Below are 22,176 nucleotides of genomic sequence, written 5' to 3'. Positions count from 1 at the left end.
CCAAGTCCTATAAATGTTTGGTAATGTTTAGTATCTTTTTAAGGCCCGGAATATATTAGTTTTGATGTGTTTCCAGTGAAAGTTACCTGACTTTTTTTTACTAACAGGTGTGGGTGCTTTGTGAAATTGAAATGCATGGTTGTAGTGTTCTCAGCATGAGTTTTCACTAACTTTTTGTTACGGAGTTTCACATCTCCTGGGGAAAATAGTTGATTTGAACTGATATGTTCAAGGTAAGAAACTCGATCAAAAAGGCTTGCGCTGTGCTTTTTCTTCTGCTTTTGTTTGTTTGTTTGTCTGTCTTTTCCAAGCTTGATTTCTGCATGCATTCATTTCATAATTATGTACTTGGACTGTTCTTGTTTGTTTTGTTGTTTTTTTTTTTTTTGTTTTTTTTTTTTGCATCGTGCTCCGACTAATTTGTCACGCAAAATATTGTCATACAGCCAGAACATTTTCATGTTGTATCACATCACAAGGTCAAAAATTATAATTTGATTTCTACCATCCAATGAAGATATTTTGGCCACTTATGTATGTTACGGTTTGTTCTGTGTGATCAAATTGATGTTTAGTCCATACGCATCTAAAAACTTCCAATTTACACGTCACCTCTGAAAAAGCACAGTGGAAGCTTGGGGGGAAATGCTTCCCAAACAGGAGATTGATATCCAGAAAGGAGAAACGTTTTTCCTCCGAGATGTGGTTCTCCATAGAAGGGAGGGGAAGTAAGATGGTGTCATTAATCAAACTTGTCTCGTAAATCTTTTTCAAGAACACAACATCGCCCTCCTCTTCTACATGCCGGGTGCCGTGGCAAGAATTGCACAAGCTGAACCAAGATTTACAGGGGGAACTGGAGGCCCAAAAGCGCAAGCAAGACCTTGCTCACCAACAGATCCAGACACTGAAGAGAAGTTACACCGAAGCTCAGAATGCCGTCGAACGCCACGAGGCCGATATCCAGGCCCTGCAGTCCAAGCTGGCGTCTGCCATGGCAGAAATATTTGCGAGCGAACAAGCTGTGGCTCGGATGCGAAATGAGCTCAAGCTCGAGCAAGAGCGTTCAAAAGAACAAGAGGAGGAGCACGGACACAGCGAGAGCACCCTGCGAGCCCAGCTGAAGGATAGCGAAGATAGACTCCGGGAGGTGGAGGCCAGCCTTTTGGAAAGAAACCAGGCCCTCAGACACCTCGAGCGCCAGCAGGCTCTGCAACGAGACCACATGAAGGACATCCAGAGGCTGCAGGACCGACTGCAAGAAGTGACCGCACGATTAAGCGCCACGGAAGAGGGTCAGGCACTCAAGGAGGAGCGTCTGAGGAAGGAGCAGCATAGCATCCAGGAGAGTCACGAGAGAGAGAGATCGACCCTCTGCAAAAAATTAGCCGAGGCCGAAGCTAAAGGAAAAGAGATGGAGGGCAGGCTTCTGGAGACCGAGCAACACGTGGAGACCCTTTTGAGAGGGCAGCAGTCGACAGGAGGAAAAGAATACCGGGAAGAAATGCAGAAATTGCAGGAGGAGATCGCCCAGAAGAACAGCATGGTTGAGTCGCTGAGAGAGAGCGTGCGACGGCTAGAAGAAGAGCGAGGTCACCTGACTTGCCGATGTCAAGAGCTCCTCAACCAAATTTCAGAGGCGGACCGCGAGGTGAACAAACTTCGCGGTCGCCTTGAAATAGAGGAGGCGGATTACTACACCCTGGAAAACTCCTACGAGAGAGCAACCCAGGAGTTCCAGAAGATGAGCCAGTTTCTTAAAGATAAGGAGGACGAGATCCGGCAGACAAAGGAAATGTATGAGAGGCTGGTGGAACGCAAGGAAGGGGACTTAAAAGAGGCACTGGTCAAAATGACCGCGCTTGGTAACAGCTTGGAGGAAACCGAACAGAAGCTGCAAGCTAAGGAGGACCTTCTGTGTCAGATGAGCCAAAGCCTCCTGGAAAAGGTGGAGCCTTGTACTGCCGAAAAGGAACTGCAGGCCAAGCTCGTGATAGCCGAGGACCGCATTTTAGAACTCGAGCAGCACCTCAATGCTTTGCGGCTGGGCTATTCTGATCTGCAGCTGGGAATGCAGCACATCCCCGGACAGAAAAAGAAGGAAAGGATCCAGACCTCAGCTTCTTTCATGCCAAACACAAAGCTCTCCTCTTCATTCGACCGTAGATCTGAAACGGTAAACTCCACAGACGATAAGGAGTCTCAAGTCAAGAGGCCAAGGATCCGTTTCTCCAGCATTCAATGCCAAAAATACAACAGCTCGGAGGACCTGGACGTCACACGTGCCAGCGGCGACTTCGATGAGAAAGAACAAAACCTCGCCCGGGAAGAAATCGGCCTCGCCGAAGGGAACGTCGTGTCCGAAATCACATTCTCTCACGTCGGCGACCAGGAGAAATTTATCTCCATCATCCACACCTTAGAGACTAAACTGCTGGCCACCGAAGAAAAGCTGAGAAACCTCACGCGGAGTCTGGAAGAGCAACGATCCACCCAAGCAGATGACATGTCCAAAATTGATCTACGAACTTCAGAAAGGAAGCCTTCATCAGACAGATTGTTAACTTGTGAGGGAGAGAGTCCGATCGTCGCGGCCAGCGAGCATTATGCCAAGGCCCTCGAAAGCGTGGAAAAGAGTCGAGGAAGAGTCCGGTCTATTCTCGGCGGCTCCCACGAAACCACCGCCTCACAGATCCATTCCTTATCTGAGATAGAAAAGGAGTTGTTCAAAGCGTCACAATGTATCAGCCAAGGACAAAAGGCTTTGGAGGAGCAGTCACCTCTGGTCTCTCAGACTCCAATCCCAGACACGTTAGATAAAGAAGCGATACACCTCTTTGCCAAAACGCTGTCTTTCGAGGCCGTAGTCTTGAACAAAATGGCTTTGTTGATACAGACGTCAAAGTCGGACCTCCTCCAAACACTCGCCGAGATATGGAATGACATTGATAACGTCAAAAGTAGTGACAAGGACTGCCTGGCTATAGTTTATGCTGATGTCTTGACCAGGAAGTTGATGTTAGAGGGTGCGTTTTGGAAAGAACTGGAAGAAATGGAGATGCAGTGCGAACGCAATGAGGTTTCAAAATGGCAGGAGGGCAGTTTGACAGCGGATGCGGGCGTCGATACCTCGGTCTTTAAGACGTTAATCAAAGCGGAAGTAGCTTACTCCGTTCAAAACGTTAAACTGTGCTATGAAGAGAAATTCAGGCATCTTAAAAGGGAGTTGGCTGAAGCTCACCAAAACTTGTATCAAAGGGAAACCGCTTTAAAAGCGATCATCGACGCCTCCAAAAGGTCTGATTTGAAAAACGTAATCAAGGAAATTAAAAGTAACTTCAGCTTAGGTCAACAAAAGCTAGCCGATATTCACCCGCCTGAACTCGCTCCTTACATGGAGCAGATCGAATTGGAAGAGGCCCGGGACCTAGCCGAGGAAATAATAGACAGGCGCCTGGCCGAGGAAGTGCCGTCGTGCGGCGTTGACTCCATCGAGTCCCTTCAAAACGCACACCGCAATCTTGCCGCCGAGCTCCAGAGACACGCGGCGATCCTTCACAAATACGCCCTTGAAATCGAAAGCGGCGGGAATCATCCAGAACTGGCCAAAATGATCCATTCTCTTTTAGGGCATCAGACGTCAACTCATTTTACCAGCACCTCGCTTTGCATGCGTGAGGCCCTTATCCAGGCTCAGGTAGCTTATGTCGCGTGCCGGTTGCGATCGGAACACGAGCGGGACGTCGGCTGGTGCGAGCGGGCGCGCGATAACATGGACGCTCTCGTCCAGCGGCACGCCTGCAGCGTTAGCGTCATTCGAGAGAAATACGAGACGTCCCTACAGGAGAAGCGCCAAAACTTCACGCGAACCGTGTCCGTTCTCCAGAACGAAAACAAAAGCCTTCGGACGGAGATCGGCAACCGAGTAAACCAGCTGTCCCAGCAGCAGGAGCAGCTGGCCCACTTGGAAGAGCACTTCCAGAAGGAGATCGCAGAACTCAAGCAGAGACACAAGGAAGAACTGGTTCTCGCGGAGCAGGGCCGAGCTTCCACAGAGCTGGCCCTGATGGAGACCACAGCGGACGGTCAGGAAAAGCTGAAGGTCCTGCTCGTCAACATGGAAGCCATGGAGAAGCGTCACGAGAGTCACGTGAGAAAACTGGGGGAGCAATTCGAGCAGAGGCTCTGCGGCCTGCAGCACGTCCACCAAGAGGAGATGGAAAAGTTGCGTTCCCGGTACAAAGAGCCGGATCACAAAGGCCCCGACGCTTCTCGCGCGCTTCCCGTCGAGGAGAGCGTCGCACCCATGGAGGAGGAGGAGCAGGGGAGGGGGCAGGACGCTCAGCCCCTGTCAGAGGTGGACTCCATGGTTGTCCTGAAGGACAGGATCCAGGAGCTGGAGACACAGATGGACACCATGAGGGATGAACTGGAGAACAAGCACCTCGAGGGCGATGTGGCGAGCCTGAGAGAGAAATACCAGAGAGACTTTGACAGTCTTAAGGTTTTGGATTTTGAATTTTACCGCAGCGATCAGAATAGATCCTCAAATAGTTGATAGTGACGTAGATCCGTAACCATTCCTGTGTCATTTAATATAATAACAGAATTTTAACGTGGGAAATGAGTGTGATTTAACAAATGCAAACTCACAGCATTTATTCAACTAGTTGCTTTCGAATTATAATTGAATCCTGAAAGGATGTCCTCTTTATTCAACAACATTCTCTTTTTTTTTAAATTAAGTATCATCGTTTAGTTCTTTAAATCTCAATGAAATATCCAAACTAAGAAAAAAACTAATTCAGTGATCATGTCTGCACACACACACACACACACACACACACACACACACACACCATGTAAGCCTTTGGCTCAAGGACTGGCCTACAAGGCGAGCTGTGACCGAGCCCTCCTGTCATCGATTTTAAACTCATTATAGAACCGTAAACTTAATCTACAGAAGTATCGTATTAAATAAGTCAATATTATCACATACTCACTACACTATTGTCTGAGGGGTGGGGGGGAATCCAAACACAATCTGTCCAAAATTCTGACAATAATGCAAATAAGTTCCTTTTTGAGATTATAATTCTGCCTTGATTTATGCTCAAAATAAAACAAAACCTGAAGCCTCAACTTAATCCCATGTAGTCAAACTATCAAACACCAGAGTCATAGAGATGGATTTTATATGTCGTACGTAGATTTTACCTAATACCGACCCTATGGATCAGTTTGGGGCATCCCAGGTCAGCAACCATCAGCAGAGCCGTTGGTAGAAAGATCTCACTTAATCATATAAATCCTCAGATGAAGATATGTATCGACTGGCTGGAGTTAAAAAATGAATCCTCATTCAGAGATTACTCAATCTATCATTTCCCATGTTCAGTAGTGGAATAGGAGTCGTGCCCGTGCTCCCTCCATGAAAGCTGCTCCCTTACTAACATAGCCGGGGTTTAGCTCTTGCGGAACTCCCTGCGGTTAATTTGCATGGCGCCGTACTAAAGGTAGTGTAATATTAATAGTTGCCGCACAGGATTAGTTCAGATCCAAGTTATGACGCTGACCGTCGCCTCTCTCCCAGGCCACATGTGAACGCGGCTTCGCGGCCATGGAGGAAACCCACCAGAAGGTGATCGAAGACCTCCAGCGGCAGCACCAGAGGGAGATCTCCAAGCTAATGGAGGAGCGAGAGAGGCTATTAGCCGAGGAGACCGCCGCCACTATCGCTGGTAAATAAACCGAATTGCAACGTTTTTTTTGGTTTTTGTTTAAACACGACCAGATTAGTTCTGTATCCGTGATGTCCCTCAGCTATCGAGGCTATGAAAAACGCACACAAGGAGGAGCTGGAGAAGACGCAGCGCTCGCAGCTCAGTGGACTGAACTCGGACATCGACGAGCTCCGACTCCAATACGAGTAAGGGTTTTCAAGAAGATTTCAAGTTTAGGAGTCAAAATCCATTTTCAGTTTCTGTTATTTGGAGACATTTTTAAAGCCAGAGGAGGGACAAAAGGGGAAAACACAGAGCCTATGATTTGATTAAAAACACCACTGCTCAGGGAGGAGCTGCAGTCCATCCAGAGGGAGCTGGAGGTTTTATCGGAGCAGTATTCTCAGAAGTGTCTGGAGAACGCTCACCTGGCCCAGGCCCTGGAGGCCGAGAGGCAGGCCCTCAGGCAGTGTCAGCGAGAGAACCAGGAGCTGAACGCCCACAACCAGGTCAGAACTCACACCACGCACGCATTTCTTACGGAGATCTTCGCACGCAGCCGAGTAAAATAAACGCTCCTCTCAACAGGAGTTAAATAATCGTCTGACCACAGAGATCACTCGGATGCGATCTTGTTTCAGCGGCGAAACGGCCCTGTCGCCGCTTACCCAGGGAAAAGATTTGTATGAGCTGGAGGTAGGCGTCCGCAGCGGAGGCACGAGCACAGGACGCGCTAGGATTTGCTTGTTTTGTGAGTTTTTGTCGTTTCCCCCCCCCCCCCCCCCCCCCCCCCTAGGTGCTGCTCAGAATTAAAGAATCAGAGATCCAGTATCTCAAGCAGGAAATCCACTCTTTGAAAGACGAGCTTCAGTCTGCTTTGAGAGTAAGCAACGAATTCTCGTGTCTTTTTACTTCGTTTGAGAGGCCGTAAAAGTTATTCTCATTCCACCAGGACAAGAAATATGCCACAGACAAATACAAAGACATCTACACGGAGCTGAGTATCGTGAAAGCGAAGGCAGACTGCGACATCAGCAAACTGAAGGAGAAGCTGCTCCTCGCCACCGAAGCTTTGGGCGAGAGGACCGTGGACGGAGCGGTTCCATCCGGATACGGTCAGTGGACCCTGAGGTTATAAATTACCGTGTTTTTCGGATTCTAAGTCTCACCAGCCGAAAATGCATAATAAAGAACGAAAAAAAACATATGTAAGTTGCACTGGGGTGTAAGTCGGTGTTGGATTGACACCAAGTATAGACATTTCATCTTGAAAGGCAATTTAAAATAAAAATATAATAGAGAACAACAGGCTGAATAAGTATAGCCTATATGACGCATAAACAGCGCCTGGTAGGCTCTGTTAACGTAACATATTACGGTAAGAGTCATTTAAATAACTATAGCATATAACACATGCTACAACCAAACAATCGGTGTCACTCTTAATCACTAAATCCACCGAAATCTTCTTCGGTGTCACTTCTGAACAACTCCGCCAACTCCGAAGGGAGACAGTGCGTCGCTTCCTCTTCTACCGGTACGTCGCTTACGTCAGAGTCATCGTCACTTGCAGTTCCAATTATTCCAGCCTTTCTGGATCCCGACAGGACGGCGTCCTTGCTCTGATAGAGAGGCGATTGCGTTGCATGAAGCGGTAACACCAGGAAGCTCCTCCCGCAAACTCATTTCTATTCATCTGCTTGGCAACTGCCTGGGTGTGAAGACGCAACTGTCCTGTAGACGAGCCTCTCCTGGCAGCACCTTGTTCAAGCAACCATGTGTGAACTGGTTCCTAGCTGGCCAGCTAGCTGTTAGCCCACGATTAGCTTTTTTAGTTTTCTTCATTTCAGTAAGAGTAACCTCCACTTTTCGCCAGTCCCTTACAAGTTTCTCACTAACATCAAACTTTCTTTCTGCTGCTCGGTTGCCGTTTTCTGCTGCATATTTCACCACTTCCAGCTTTCTTTCCAGCTATATTTCATTATATTTCTTCCTCCTTTCCACTATTGTCTATTACTGTTATGTTTTTACTTGAAACTCTGGCACAACAATTTCCTTCGGGATTAATAAAGTTGTTCTCATCTCATTTCAACCTACAGAATATGATTTCCTTTTTGATACCATTTTTGTTCAGCCCTTCTCAGTTGTTTTTATAAGTTACCGCCATTGTTGAAGTGATCGATTTTCACAGGTACAGAAATAGCAGGTAGCATCTTTTTTTCACAACGCACTTCTGCCATGACCCAACCCCGCTGAATTTTGATTGGTTGCTGTGTGTGTGTGTGTGTGTGACACGATCGCTGATATATTAAAGACACACAGACACACACACACCCACATCAGAGCAAGAGAGCTCAATGATTTCACACATAAGTCGCTCCAGAGTGTAAGTCGCACCCCCGGCCAAACTATGAAAGAAAACTGTGACTCATAATCCGAAAAATGCGGTATCTAGAAATAGGAATTCAGGACCTGTATCAGGATTTTGCTTGAACCTGTTTTAAAATACTATTGTAACTGTCAGCAGCATATTTTATCCAACATTTTTTTTCAGCTGTGAGTTTCCTTTTGTGTGCACAAGAACTTTACTCTGAGTGACCACACCTTTGCTGTGTTTTTTTTTTTTTTTGTAGATATCATGAAATCGAAGAGTAATCCAGACTTCATGAAAAAAGAAAAAACAGCCGCCAAACAGTTAAGAGGAGTGAGGTCAAAGGTGAGCGTCCGTCATGGAAATGTCGTGAGTCGCTTTTCCCCCGAAGCCGCTCTCCCACGTTTAGTTGCGATGTGACATCACGAGTATCCGCTGCGGTTCAGACGCACCGCGAGTCGGTCCGTCGGCGAGTTTCACGCCTCCTGACCGGAAGTTTGTCATCTGTGTGTTTTTGTCCACCAGTCCGTCACTGAACAGGTCTCGTGGGATAGCTGACTCTCCCAAAGTGGGGAGCCCCCCCACACACACAATCCTAAGCCAAGATGTGCTGTAGGTATAGCATGTTGTAGACAGAAGCATGATTGTCCTTGCATGAGGTCGTGTCCCCGCCTCGTAAAACCCCCAGGAAATGCAGTATGACCAGAGTGCACGGTTTGCCCAAAATATTTTCCCAAGTTTGCTTCTCAAAGAAGCGTATACAGTGGTGCCTTAAGATACAAATGTAATTAGTTCTAGAAGTGGGTTCGTATGCGTTTTTTTTTTTTCTCTTTCACCCACATCAGAAGCTTTTTTCCATGTCGTCGTGTATAGAAGCCCGTTTTTGCGACAAATTAGTAACACTCTTCATATCCTTTTCGCCTTCAGATGGTACATATCGAGGATGCATGGGATTATATTCGCCTGCGATATCGGTCACACGAACAACACGTTCGTGCTTCCCTATTATTTCGTGCATCTTCTTTCTGGGTTCACCACTTGCTTTCTTAGGGCCCATGACGATTATTACAAATAAGCACAAAGATTTAAAATGATGCCACACAAGAGATAAGAACACCTCACCCGATTCACGTACTGCACCGAGTACCCGGACCGAGTGGCTGCGGAAGCTGCGAAAAAGCGTGTTTGAGTTTTTGGAGTACACTTTGCGCAAAATTTTCAAATTTCGATTTTCTCGTATTCGTATCATTATTTTATTTATTTTTTTTCCGTATTTCAAGGATTAAAATTCGCTTCGGATTTTAAAAATTGCGGATATAAAGTGATTTGTATCTTAAGGGGCTACTCTATACTGTGTGTGTGTTGTGTGTGTGTGTGTGTGTGTGTGTGTGTGTGTGGGGCACTTAATCTCTACTATCTCGCTCTTGTCAACTCAATATTGGATGTGTGTGTTGCTTCAGCAGCTACAACTGGTTTATTTGACGAAGCACACATCAATTTTACAGAATATATTCAACTTTTAGTCTATGAAAGCGTTCTTCTTGTTTGGCCCCAGTGAGTTTTGCCGTTCCAGCTGGTGTGACTGCTGAGGATCTCGGTGAAATGGTCAGAGACGAAGAGTTTGTGCACCGGTGTCGTGGACGAGCGCGACGTGTCTAACATGCTTGTGTAAAAGGATCTTTGATAGGATGTGTTTGCATGAGACTCCTGTGAAAATCCCGCTCGCTTTAGTCGAAAATGGCAGAAACCTTGACGCGCCGTTTGTTCTTCATGTTCTTCTGTGTTCTTTGGCAGAGCCTGAAGGAGGGACTCACTGTGCAGGAACGCATGAAGCTTTTTGAGGCAAAAGATTCCAAAAAGATTTAAACGTCAAGAATCTGATTTTCTTTTTTTTTTTTTTTTTGTTTGTTTGTCTGGATCTATTTTTAAGGTAAATATCACAACGTGCCAACATCTGTTCGACTCCTCAAAGTGATTTAAGGTCAGTTGTTAACCTGGACCTGCTGCTTCCACCCCCACCCCCCACCCCCCATCACAACATTGTTCATGTTTTGTTCAATATTCTTTTTAATTCATTTTACTGAACAAATCTTCTCTTTAAAAACATAAAAAGAAGTATATAGTCTGTATAAGTTGGACGTGTTGTGCTGTGTGAGGGATACATGGCGGCATCTTTCGATGACGCGCCAAAAGCCAAAATGGACAGCGAAGCACGGTATAAATAATATATTTCTTGCATAATGAACTTAAGTATCTGCTGTATTTTATTACTGTTACAATTCCTTGATCTAAATAATTTTAATGTGTTGTACATAACTACTGGATGTATGTATGATTTGCTGTTGATTGTTGGGGCATCTGCTGTACAATATAAAACCATAGATTGATAGTGGAAAATGATGTGACCTATAATGTGGCTTATCTATGACTTATATTCATATATATATATATATATATATGAATATAAAGTTGAGTGTCTGTGTGAAGGGGAAGGGGTGGGATTGCACTTATCAGCTGACTACTCCAGGAAGCTTTTTCTTTCTTTTTTTTTTTTTCCTTTTTTTTTTTTTTTTTTAAGAAATCCGTTTAAAAGTAAGTGGTGTATGTACTTCAGATTATTGCAGTGCAGCCTGACATGTGTCAGTGTGTTAAGTGAACAGCTGTGACTTAGTGATACAGAGATATATATATATATATATATATTTTTTGTTTTTCTTTTTCGGTTTCCTAAATCCAGCATTTCTGTTTGGCTTTGGTGTGTGTGGGAGTATCATCTCATAAAAAAAAAAAAAAAAAAAGTATATAGAATTTTGCATGACTATACGGTGTCATTTGAGTTGCAGAATGAACACGTCGCCTCGTTTTCCTTCTTTATTCTTAAGTGTGGAGCCCCTAACACTAATAAGCTTTGCTTTGCTAGTCCTACTGTTGAGATGGGAATGTTTTACTGTAAGCAGCAGTCGTGAAGCACTTGGCCCCGTACCTGATATCTCTCTCTGAAAGCTGGCTGTGCCTCAACGGAGCAAAGAATTCAAACATCTAGAAAATTGTGCAGCTATGGAAACACACTGTATAGTATTCAAACCACGCTTTGTGTGTATGTGTACATACATGCCACATAGAAAACAGTATTTTAATCTTGTACCTTGCTCATTAGTTCTCTATAAAATATATGATTTTTTTTTTTTTTTTTTTAATTTTCATTTTAATGTATAACATCAAATAAATGAAGTGTTTGGAAGTCTTTGAACATTTTTTTTATTTTTTTTATTTTTTTCTGTAAAATTAACAATGCGTACTACAGCTGCAAGCCTCTGCAAATCTCAATCAGCTTTGAGGGCGTGGAAAAGCTAAGCTACGACGGGGCGACTCGTCGGTTCTGGTGTGCGTCACAGTTGGCAAATGAAAAGCGTGCACTTTTGGTCCGACCATCTCTTGGCTGAAGTTGCAATAACACCTGTTTGGCTTCATTAATTATTAGCCTTTAGCCAATTAGCCTTGCCAACTGGCCCGCTGCTCCTCCATCTTCCTCCTCCTCCTCTTCACAGCCTCTCAAAGCGTCTTTCAGTCGAGCCCAGAACACGTCCTGCTCTTCCGGGCTCTCGGGCCAAACCAGGTACGTTCTCTTGCGAAGGATCTTGCGTAAGCGTGTGAAAGGAGAAAGCCGGTGTTCGGGTATCTCCTCCGGGAACACCAGCAGCAGGCCGTCGCCGCCGTCGCACAGGAGCCTCAGGCTGGCCAGCTGAAACTCCAGCGAGCACCACGTGCTTCGCAGGAAGTTACGTGTGACCACGCATATCGTATGGCGGGATCTGTAGATGGCGGTCTCGATGTTATCCACGACGGCGCTACCCGGTCGGAAGTCCCGGTGGTGGAGGCACAGCTTGAACCCCGGCCCGCCGGCGGCCGGCTTCTCGAGATGACCCACCATCTGCCGGATCACCCAGGCCTCGTCCTTGGAGCTGTAGGAGATGAACGCGTCGTACTGGAACCTGGCGCCCGCCGCCCCCCTGCGCCCGTGCAATTTAAACCTGAGGATGAGAAGCAGGTAACGCAGCGACGGGCCGAACAGGCGCGCGGCAAGACACGCGCCGACAAACAGCGCGTCCGTCACGCAGCAGCTGACGAAGAGGGTGAAGGAGGTGTTTTCGTAGGAGCAGGCTTTGTCCTCGAACCGTGACAGAAGCGATCCGTCGTCGCAGCGAAGGCTGTAGAGGAAGCACACCTTAAAACACAGAGAAAGACGGGTCAGGAAAACATCTTAATCCCCGCGTCAGAAGGTTTCGCAGCTTGTCGTACCTGCGTCTGGACGTTCTGGATGGCCCAGGTCTTGAACCAGGCGTTGGCACAGGTGCAGGACAGTGGGTTTCCTTGAACATCCAGGCTGCGCAGCCTGGAAACATGCAGGATTGTTATTTGTAAGTCCACCCAAAAAACACTTGAAGTATTTTCCACTTTAATTTTTTCCCCCCATCTATTTGTTACAGGGGCGTCTAAAAGCAGTACAGCGAAGCAGGGATTGTGCTGCAACCAGCTGGCACCGCGAGCCCTAAAGTCTATTTAATATGGAAGTAAAAAAAAAAAAAAAAAGGCATTTTTGATGTGAAGAAAAATAATTGGTTTAGAATAATATAAAAATATTTAACGATAGTTAAGTAGTTATGACATATCTATTGTTTTCGAGAGATTAAACCGTCTAATTCACATGTCAAACTCAAGGTCTGTAGGTCACGTGTGGCCAAAAGGACGTCTTAAAAGGTCCGATTGACTTCAAATAAATTAATCAAACGCGTGCATTGACCATAATTCATGCCGATCATGTGACCCGCCATTAGATCGCAGTGTAACCACATCAATACCATTTTCAACAAGTGGACTTGAGAAATACAAATGATCCCTAAATGTCCAGGAAGATGCAGATTGAAGGCCAACAGACGGTCAATTCTACACGGAGATGAGTATGCTAAAGTTAGCCTTCCAGAAAAACAACAAATTGTCCAAGAATGAATCTGAATAGTAAAAAAAAAAAAAAAAAAATTCACATCTATGCAAATGCATATGTAACATTTCTCGATTTGAATGAGATGTAAATTGAGATATTAAACATGAAGTCACATACTTTACATTGATACTGTTACCATTACGTGGAATTTGAAGGCAACCATGATGTTGACGTGGCCCTCGATGAAAATGAGTGTGACACCCCGGGTCTAATGGGACTTTTGGACATGTGAGAAATAAGAGGAAGCTTTTGGGGGCTACCAACGCATCATCTCCACCGCTGCTTGTACCTTGGAAGTCCCTCCAGCAGTGATTTGTCCCACGTGCGGATGTGATTTGACTTCACCCTCAGGATCTCCAACGAGTTATCTGGAGGCAGCAGGTTGGCGGGCAGGCCGTCCAGGTCCACCCTGTTGAAGGTCAACTTCTTCAGCTTCTTCAGAGGGGAGAGCAGTGCGCTCAGGTTGGTGTTCTTCATGATTATTCTGGCAAAATACACCATTTCCAGGTTGACCAGCGGCACGAAGGCGTCCCGGTGGAAGGTGGCCTCGATGCTGTTTCCAACATTCAGTGACGTGAGCCGACGCTGGCCCTGGAAGAACTTTGGTCCTATGTGACCGATACCTTGACCTGCAGGTCCTTGGTAGTTCATCTCCAGATACTGCAGGTGGAAAATGGAAAAGTGGGCGTCACGAAACGAATCAAGAATGTTCAAGAATGTTTGGTACCTCCAGAGAAGTGAGGTTGACGAAAGGGCTCTCGTAAGATTGGAAGTGGAGGCGGTTGTTAAACAGGATGAGTTTCCTCAGATTCACCAAGCTGGACATGGTGGACGAGGTCAGCTTCTGCAGACGGTTCCCGCTCAAATCCATGTATCTGATGGCCAGGCGAAGGTTAGGTTGCACCCAAAGCTTCGGAGAAAAGCCGGGGAGAAGATCAAACTCTCTCACCTGAGTTCCGTCAGATCTCGAAAGGAGCCGTTTTCGATGTAGTAGAGGATGTTCATGCTGAGGTTGAGTTTCTTCAGCCTCCGGAGGTTGCTGAAGACGTTCTTGTGGATGTATTTCAGCAGGTTGAAGTGCAGGTAGAGCTGCTCGAGTCGGGCGAGGCTGCCGAAGATGTTCTCTTTCAGCCGAGCCACTTCATTTTTCGTCAAAGAAAGAACGGTCAGGTTCTTCAGGCGGGGGAACCAGGAAGCGTCGATGTCCCTCAGCCCGGCCTTGTCGAGGCTCAGGAAGTTGAGCCCGGTCACGTCTCGGAAAGTATCTCTGTGGATCACCAGCTTGTTTGTGTTCAACCAGAGCGTTTTTAGCTCGCGGTAACCGTCAAATGTGGCGCGAGAGATTTCCCTCAACCCGCAGTTTTCCAGGTAGAGGATCCTCGTGGTCGCGTTCTTCGTCGTCAGCCGGGAAACATTTCCGAGATTTGCGTCCACGAGATACACGATATCTGGAGTGGCGCAATCCAGAAGGGCGGAGTCGCCCCGGGCCGGTCTGGAGCCCTTCAGGTCCACCTGCACGGAGTTGAACACGGATAACACTTTCACAATCGGACAACAAGAACAAATCTTCAGCGCGTCGCGGCGGCAGGAAATACCGTTATCTTCTGAAGCCGATCCATGTCCTTCAGCAGGCCGCAGATGGTGAGTGGAGATTTCTCTAGTGACAAGGAAAAGGACACAGACGAGAGTTTCCTCTTTGTCTCCGGAGAAAGTCCCGCCAGCGCCTCCGTGTGAAGACCCTGGAGGATCAGGCTCTTCAGCCTACGGTTCGAGGAGAACGCGTCGGCCCGGAGCTCCAGCTTGGAGTTATTGGACAACCTGATGTTCTCCAGAGCGGGGAAGCAGCTCACGTCCAACCTCTGGATGTTGTTTGCGAACAGATCGAGCTGCCGGAGCGTGGCGGAGCCGCCCGTCTCTCTGCAGTCCACGGCCCCGAGCGCGTTCAGAGACAGAACCACGTTTCGGATCGCCGGGAGGTTTGCAAACATGCCGGCGGGGACGGAAGCCAGGAGGTTGTGGCTCAGAAGGAGGGACTTTAGACCGTCGAGGCCGTGAAAGGCGTCGGAGTGAATGTGGGATATGTTGTTGGCGGTCAGGTTGAGAAGCTCCAAGAGGTTCAGGCCCCTGAAGGCTCCGTCGCTCAGAGAGACCAGGCGGTTCTGGCTGAGATCCAGGCCGGTGAGGTCGGCCAGTCGAGCGAAGGATCCCACGGGGACGACGGCGATCTTGTTCTTGGAAAGGTTGAGGGTGGAGATGTTTTTCGGGAGCGTGGCGACGACGTCCGAGATGTTTTCAATGTTCTGGTCGAAGCACCACATCTTGTTCGTCCGGGGGAAGTCCTGGGAGCAGCTGTTGAAGCCGAAAGCGGAGCAGGGACGGACGTGGACCAGGACCAGGACCAGGACCGGGACCAGGAGTACGTGCATCATCTCGGTTCGGTCCCCCCCTCTTTGCGCCGACTGCAGAGGAACCTCTAAAAATATGTCAGTGACCAGAAAGGGGAAGATGAAACATTTCCTCAAATTCATCTTCACTACCAAACATCAAGCGCAGTAAAGTCAGAAGAGGCTTTCAAGAGTCTCCTCTCTATCATTCAGCGAGAAGGTTGAAGATAGACTTAATTCAAGCTCTGCTGGGAGGTCCGTGCACGGAGTGTGTTCTCGCTGCCGTCCTTCTCAAACAACAAATGCGGCGCCTTTGACCTTTAATTGTTTTTGCAGTGGGATCACCCCGAAACATCTCACACACGCTTCCGTTATTTATTCGTGACGGCTCCTTCAAACATCTCGATGAGAAAAGAAATCCCACGTACCCGTTCCGATGCTCTCGCTTCGCCCCGATTTCTGCGCGTCTTCAAGGCACAGCTTCTCTATTTTATTCCTGCGACTGCGGAAGGATGTTTGTGAGTGTGAGTGTGAGTGTGTGTGTGTGTGTGTGTGTGTGTGTGTGTGTGTTTTTTTTTTTTTCTCTAAGTTGTCGCTCCTCAAGATGAACGCACCGCCGGTGAAACCCGCACGGCGGCGGATCCTCGTCCACACGAGGGAGCCGTCGGCCGGAGTCCCGTCTCCACGGAGGCCACGGCGGGCGAGGGATTCAGCCTCACGTCTGCAAACAGGCTTTTAGCAGCAACCTGTGCTAGAAATGTGTATTTATATGCGTCGTTTTCTGTATTACATTTCATATCAAATATCCTTTTCCGCTCTCGTGGACAAGACGGCGGTGAGACCAGCGATGCTGTTCGGACGCAAAGACGGGAGGCGCTGCTGGAGGTCGCAGAGATGAAGATGTTGAGGTCGGACATCCGGGACGGATTGGATCAGGAATCAGAGGGACGGCAGATGGTAGATGTTTTGGAGAGGAGAGACCGTCGGCTCATGGACCGAAGAGGGAGAAGAAAAAGATTTTAATATACACTGCTCAAAACAATAAAGGGAACACTTAAAAAACACATCCTAGATCTAAATGAATGAAATATTCTTATGAAATACTTTGCTCTTTACACAGTTGAATGTGCTGACAACAAAATCACACAAAAATGATCCATGGAAATCAATTGTATCAACCCATGGAGGTCTGGATTAGGAATCCCACTCAAAATTAAAGTGTAAAAACAAACTCCAGGCTGATCCAACTTTGATGTAATGTCCTTAAAACAAGACCAAATGAATCTGTGTTGCTTCCTGAGTGGACACTATGATTTCACACAAGTGGGATTGACTTGGAGTTACATTGTGTTGTTCAAGTGTTCCCTTTATTTTTTTGAGCAGTATATAAGGGCTCATGTTACACCTCTGTTCATCCAGTTGCACCGGCGACCAGGAGCTGCCAGGATCGAGCACAAGGTCTTGACCCTGGCATTCAAAACCACCTCAGGAACAGGTCCGGCATATCTGACCGAAATGATAAGACCTTCTGTTCCCGGCAGAGAGCTGCGTTCCTCTAATACAAACCTACTAGCAGTACCTTCTGCTCGCTCTGAGCGATCTCAGGCAAAACTGTTCTCAGTTCTACTACCTCAGTGGTGGAACAAACAAGACTAGCATCATCTCTCTCAACCTTCAAGAAACAGGTAAAAACTTTTCTCTTTCAGGACTTTTTACTGCGCTGATGCCCCAGATCAGGTTAGGCACCAAGTTAGGCTATGCAGTGTGTGTGTGTGTGTGTGTGTGTACGTCTTTGTCAAAAAAAAAACCCCTCACTAACCCCAGCTTACTGTTCTGTATATTTCCTGTGCATCTTGTATTTGCAAGTGTATTTGCAGTCCTTATGTCCTCTATTGTAAGTCGCTTTGGATAAAAGCGTCTGCCAAATGTAATGTAATGTAATAAGATGGTTATTTCTGTGTCCTGGCAGCAGGGAGGTCCCTCCATGTTCTCCCCGTGTCTGGAAGGTTTCCCGCCGTCGTCCACGTACGTGCAGGAGGTCGTACGTCTCTCGATGTGTGAACGTCGCCTCTCGCCGCTCCGCTGGGCTCCGGCTGCCCGCGACCCCGAGCGCAGGATAAGCGGCGTGGAAAAATGAACGGATGAATTATTTCGCGCCGGGCCGCGTTGCTTTTCGTTCACGTGTCAATTATCGTTTTCTAATTTTTAAACAGAGATTAAAAGGCGGTCGGACTTTTGACCCCCCGATAAGGAGCGTTTGCTGATTCTTCTCTTTGTGGCAGCTGACCTTTTCCCGCCGCGAGTGCGAGGCCCGACGAGGAGGCCGAGGGGGGTCGAATCGGGCGTCCGGGTCGGCCGGTGACGACCCGGAGCCCCTGACCTTTGCGGAGGAGCTTCTGGATTCAGGTAACTTTGCTTACGGACGTTTAGCTCAAGGTGCAGCTTCACCTTTTGGCCCGACGTCCGCGACTCACATCCGCGGCGATCCCGCCTTCCCCGAGGCGTCTCCACCTTCTCCCCCTGACAGCGCCGATCTTTATTTCCTCCCCCTTCTTTGTCGTCCCGGCTGGAAAGAACGAGACCGTTTTGCTTGCTCGACGTTCGTTTTACTCCCAAGAAACGTGTATCGTACATTTATTCTCAATAAAATCCACCCCACCGTGACAACCATATAAAACATTTAGCTTTTTTTACTTACAACATCAGAATTACATATTCGACCGTAGTATTTACACACCGGGACGCCGTCTTAAATAACCGTCGTGACGACGGGTGAAACCGGCGAAGCGCTGGAGTCGGACGGGTTCGAACCGCAGCGCGTCGGTGAGGCCTTTCTCTTTTAGCTCTTTTTATTTTTCAAATAAGGTGCAAAGATATCGTTATGGTGACACTGGACCGAAAAAGCAGAGTGTGTTTTCCGTAGGAAAGGGGTTCAGTTGTCCGCGGCGGTCAGGGGGCTCGGCGGGCAGTGACCTTCTATCCGCTGTATCGACGGCGACCTCTTGAGGGCTTTGGCGGACGAGGGGATGTCGGCGAAGACCACGGATCTGCCGTCGGGGCAGAGGAGAACGCTGGAATCCGCCTCGCACTTGGTGGTTCTGCCCGGCCACAGGGCCTCGGCGGGATTGGGCCTCATGGCGAGGGCGGCGGCGGACAGGACGTCGGCGCCGACCACCGCCGCGCCGGCTTGGCTCATTTTGATCAGCATGTCCAGCGACTGCTTCCGGCTCTCCAGCGACGCCCTGAAGGCGGCCCTCTCGCTCTCGCCCTCCCCCTCGCCGTCCTCCTTCCTCTCCTCCTGCGCCTCCTCCTCCTCTTCGTCCGTCTCGGTGGTGTTGCCGTCCCCCGTCGCCGGCTCGTCGGGCGCGTCCCTCTTTAAGGAAAGGTCGAGCGGCCCGTCGCTTTGGCGGGTCGTTCGCTCCAACGCTTGGTGGATGTGGGAGAGTTCGTTTCGGATCTTGCTGAGGTGCTCCCAGAGGTGGTGCTGAGCGGGGCCGTCCTCCTTCTCCAGGTGGGACACTTTGCGCTCGGCCTCCTGGTACTCCCGCAGGGCCTTGGAGAGGTCGCCCAGGAGAGCCGCCACCGACTCCGGAGCTCCTTCTCCCGCCGCGTGGCCGGACGCGGACTCCTGGCCGGAGGCGGCCGGAGACGACGTTTCGCTTTTGGGCAGAGGATCGAGGTGCCAGAGCTCCGAGGAGCGAGTCCTGAGCTGAGGATCCTGCAAACTGGAAAAAAAAAACCAAAAACGGGAGGAGTTGAAACGACGCGGATCGACGAGGCCTGATTTTGACGCCCGTTTAGAAAAAAAAAAACGCTTACCTGCTGTTGAAAAGCATTTTGTCCGACGTCACGCTCAGAGCCGACGCCGTCTGGACGCTCTTCAGAACGTCCAAAGCGAAGCCCGTCTGCTTCTTCTCAGGCGTGTCCTGGTTTGCGATCGGGGTCCCGGTCCTCTTCAGGCTCCAGGCGGTTTTCCCCTCCTTGGCCGCGGCCCTGGCTTTCTCCCCCGCCCTGTAGACCTGCTCGGGGGGGTCTTTCTGCGGGGAGGCCCATCCGGCGGGCGAGACGGCCGCCGCCGCCCCCGGCCGCAGAGCCGGCACTTTCCACAGATTGACTTTGGGCTGGAAGCCGGTCAGCGGAACGCTTTCCGCGCCGTTGGACGACGGCTTGAGCGCTTTGCCGGCGTCGCTCTGAGCGGAGGTCTGTCCGAAGGCGTGCTCGCAGAGGAACGGGTAGTAGAGCCGAGGCGGGACCGCGGCCCGGTCCGGGTGGGCGGCGGACGCCGGGTGCATGAGCTGGGCCGCCGACGCGAGGAAGGGAAGCTGGGCCAGCTGCGCGTGGGTCTGAGCCGTCACGCCGGCGGCCGTTGCTGGAAGAGCGGAGTTCATGTAGGAGAAGAGGCCGGGGGCGAGGGGATACCCGACCCCCAGCACGGACAGGTTGAGCCCCGCCGGGTCCTGGTAATCCACCAGGCTGGGCGGAGGGTAGCACGGGATGGAGCCGCCGACGCGGTGCGGGGCGCCCTCGGCTTTGGCCTTGGCGTGGCCGGAGGCGAGCAGCCGCCAGTGCTCGGACAGCAGCCCGGGAGCCGTCAGACACGTCTTGGACAGTTTGTAGTGTTTCAGCTGCGCCTCCACCTCCACGGATCGCGCCCGCAGGAGCTGGTCCTCCAGCGAGAGCACGTCGGCCATCAGCAGCTCCGAGTCCGGCCGCTTGGGTTTCTTCCCGGGACATTCTGCGGCGTCCCTGCCACCGCCGCCGCCGCCGCCGGACCTCTCTTTGCACGGCTCCACCCCTTCCTCGCGTCCTCCCTCCTCCTCGTCCTCCCCGGCCGGGCTCTCCCTCTCCTCGCCGTCCTCCTCGCCGCTCCTCCGCGGCCTCTGCCTCTCCTCCGGCTGCGCCTCCTGCTGGTCCTTGGCGTTGCCGTGGACGCCGCCGTGTCCCTGCTGGAAGGGCCGCAGCTGCTCCGAATGCAGGAGGTTCCCCTTCTTATAAGGCCAGTCGGACTCTATGAGGAGGGACAGGGAGTTCTTGCACAGGCTGTACTTCATGTGGTTGTACAGGTGGGACTTCTCCATGCACGTGAAGGGGCACTGGAAGCACTTGTAGTTGTAGGGTTTGCCCCACGGACGCGGGATGTAGTGCGGCTTCTTGGGTTTGCGCTCCTTGTGTTTGCCGGCAGACGTGACCTTGCAGGCGTCGTCCTTGGACATGATTGTTCTCGAACCCCCCCCCCCCCCCGCTCCGGGGCGTCTAAGCGCTCAAATCGAAATAACAGACTTCTGGGCGGCTTCTGCCGCGGCGCGTCCCATCGGAGGCCGGACGACCTGCGAATAAGACGAGTATTCGGATGAGCGAAGTTATCCCGAGACGCAGATGAGTTTTTTTTTTCCACCCGGGCTTTGCCTCTTTGTGCGCATATGTGCGTTAAGAGCGCCTCATGTGAGGGGGGGGGGGGGGGGTTGCCACTAACCTAACTGTAGGGGGGGCCGCGCCGCGCCGCGCCGCTGTACCTGCCACTGCTCATTAGTTCCAGCGCCGCACCGGGCGCCGGCGAGCGAGAGGTTCAAGGCTCCGGGGTGAAAACACATCCTCGCAGTGGGGGCGGGTTGGAGGAGGGGGGGGGGGGCGCACCTGTGCATCTCAACGGGCTCGGGACGAGGCCCTGGAAGGCCGGCTACGGGCGGGGGGGGGGGGGTTGAGGCCCGGCTCCTAATGAGAGGCCGGCGTCGTGCCTGAAGGGCGTCATTAGTGCCGGGACGGGGAAGTGGGTCAGGACACGGTGGGTAAGTTCAACCGCTTTTCACCCTTTCGCTGGGAGTCCACTCACTGGCATTAAGAAAACGACGGCGTGGATTTGGGGGGTCACGGGCCGGGGGTTCGGATTTGGTATTCGGAGCCCCGACTGAGCCCGCGTGTAAAGTAAACAATTATTTTACATGGCGTTGGTAATTCTCAAAACTCCACATCCTCACTTTAAACTTCTTCATTTCATACCTCCTTTTTTTTTTTTTTTTTTTTTTTTTTTGTTTTTAACTCTCTTCTTCTCCCCTGAAATAAATCGACCTCTGCAAGAACAAGCGTGTTTTCGTCACAGAAACTTTCTGATCTTGTTCTTCTTCTCTGAGCTGCGCCGGTGGCTTCAGCCTCCGGTGGCTGGAGATGAAGAGATCTACCCCCCTTCCCGGTTTAATCCCCCCCCTGGGGCTTTTTTAATTTTTTTTATTTGCCCCCCCCTCCTCCTCCCGCTCCCCTTCTCCCTTCAATCCTCGTTTGAGGATAAAAAAAGTGTGTGTGATGTCGAGGAACCCCGACGGAGCAAAGCGAAGCAAAGACCCGGCGGACGGACGTTTAACGCCGTGCGTAAAAGTCCCGGTCCGCCCGCGGCGGTGACCCGGCCTCCCGCCCGTAATGGGCCCTAACAGCCGCCGCTGGGGGCCGATCGATGAAAATCATTTTTACAGTAGTTTGCCCCCCTCCATGTATCCAAACCCCGCGGTGTTGTTTTAAGCTTTTAAAGCGGCGATCGGAGCGCTTGAACCCCGATCGCTGCGTCCGAAGCGCGCTGACGTGCGGAGGCTCCAATACTCAAGAATTCAATCATTTAATAATGACTATTTTATTTTATTTAACCTAAATTTAATTCAATGTAATTGGTCTTATTTTATTTCATTTTGCTTTGTTTTATTTTATTCT

General features: G+C 49.8%; 3 protein-coding genes across 8 annotated transcripts in view; 1 reads left to right on the top strand and 2 right to left on the bottom strand.

Annotated features, from left to right (window-relative positions):
* Positions 1 to 11,338, top strand: part of mpripa (myosin phosphatase Rho interacting protein a) — a 43,265-nt gene extending 31,927 nt beyond the window's left edge. For 4 of the 6 annotated variants that reach the window (XM_086140993.1, XM_086140994.1, XM_086140992.1 and 1 more), the window contains 9 exons: positions 776 to 4,504; positions 5,594 to 5,741; positions 5,824 to 5,929; positions 6,073 to 6,232; positions 6,312 to 6,419; positions 6,520 to 6,606; positions 6,676 to 6,838; positions 8,357 to 8,439; positions 9,889 to 11,338. In XM_086140993.1, coding sequence (XP_085997119.1) covers positions 776 to 4,504; positions 5,594 to 5,741; positions 5,824 to 5,929; positions 6,073 to 6,232; positions 6,312 to 6,419; positions 6,520 to 6,606; positions 6,676 to 6,838; positions 8,357 to 8,439; positions 9,889 to 9,960 — 4,656 coding nt within the window. In that variant the 3' untranslated portion in view covers positions 9,961 to 11,338. Of the gene's footprint in view, positions 1 to 775; positions 4,505 to 5,593; positions 5,742 to 5,823; positions 5,930 to 6,072; positions 6,233 to 6,311; positions 6,420 to 6,519; positions 6,607 to 6,675; positions 6,839 to 8,356; positions 8,440 to 8,619; positions 8,707 to 9,888 lie in introns of all 6 variants that reach the window. The other 2 variants (XR_015104327.1, XR_015104326.1) reach the window with 2 other exon arrangements.
* LOC147214957 (uncharacterized) lies at positions 10,632 to 15,525 on the bottom strand. Its single transcript, XM_086140995.1, has 6 exons — positions 14,692 to 15,525; positions 14,046 to 14,608; positions 13,824 to 13,971; positions 13,386 to 13,756; positions 12,394 to 12,487; positions 10,632 to 12,319 (listed from the first exon to the last, which is right to left on the bottom strand). The coding sequence occupies exons 1-6, from the start codon at positions 15,523 to 15,525 to the stop codon at positions 11,579 to 11,581; spliced, it is 2,751 nt and encodes a 916-aa protein (XP_085997121.1). The 3' UTR covers positions 10,632 to 11,578.
* Positions 15,526 to 18,100: 2,575 nt separating this feature from the next.
* On the bottom strand, positions 18,101 to 20,796 carry prr35 (proline rich 35). The gene is made up of 2 exons (XM_086140650.1): positions 19,300 to 20,796; positions 18,101 to 19,205 (listed from the first exon to the last, which is right to left on the bottom strand). The coding sequence occupies exons 1-2, from the start codon at positions 20,691 to 20,693 to the stop codon at positions 18,413 to 18,415; spliced, it is 2,187 nt and encodes a 728-aa protein (XP_085996776.1). The 5' UTR covers positions 20,694 to 20,796; the 3' UTR covers positions 18,101 to 18,412.
* Positions 20,797 to 22,176: the final 1,380 nt, after the last annotated feature.

The sequence above is a fragment of the Fistularia commersonii genome, chromosome 33 (genome assembly GCF_037954325.1).
Source record: "Fistularia commersonii isolate RoL2024-O1a breed Wild chromosome 33, RoL_Fcom_v1.0, whole genome shotgun sequence".
Classification (NCBI taxonomy): Eukaryota; Metazoa; Chordata; class Actinopteri; order Syngnathiformes; family Fistulariidae; genus Fistularia; species Fistularia commersonii.
Note: the sequence above shows the minus strand (reverse complement) of the source record. Positions and strands in the feature narration are given on the sequence as shown.

Coding starts and splice junctions, on each gene's coding strand:
- LOC147214957 (XM_086140995.1), bottom strand. CDS start 15,525: ATGATGCACGTACTCCTGGTCCCGGTCCTGGTCCTGGTCCTGGTCCAC. Junction 14,609..14,691: donor ATCGGCTTCAGAAGATAACG/GTATTTCCTGCC, acceptor AACTCCGTGCAG/GTGGACCTGAAGGGCTCCAG. Junction 13,972..14,045: donor CGAGATCTGACGGAACTCAG/GTGAGAGAGTTT, acceptor CCTGGCCATCAG/ATACATGGATTTGAGCGGGA.
- prr35 (XM_086140650.1), bottom strand. CDS start 20,693: ATGTCCAAGGACGACGCCTGCAAGGTCACGTCTGCCGGCAAACACAAG. Junction 19,206..19,299: donor AAAATGCTTTTCAACAGCAG/GTAAGCGTTTTT, acceptor TTTTTTTTCCAG/TTTGCAGGATCCTCAGCTCA.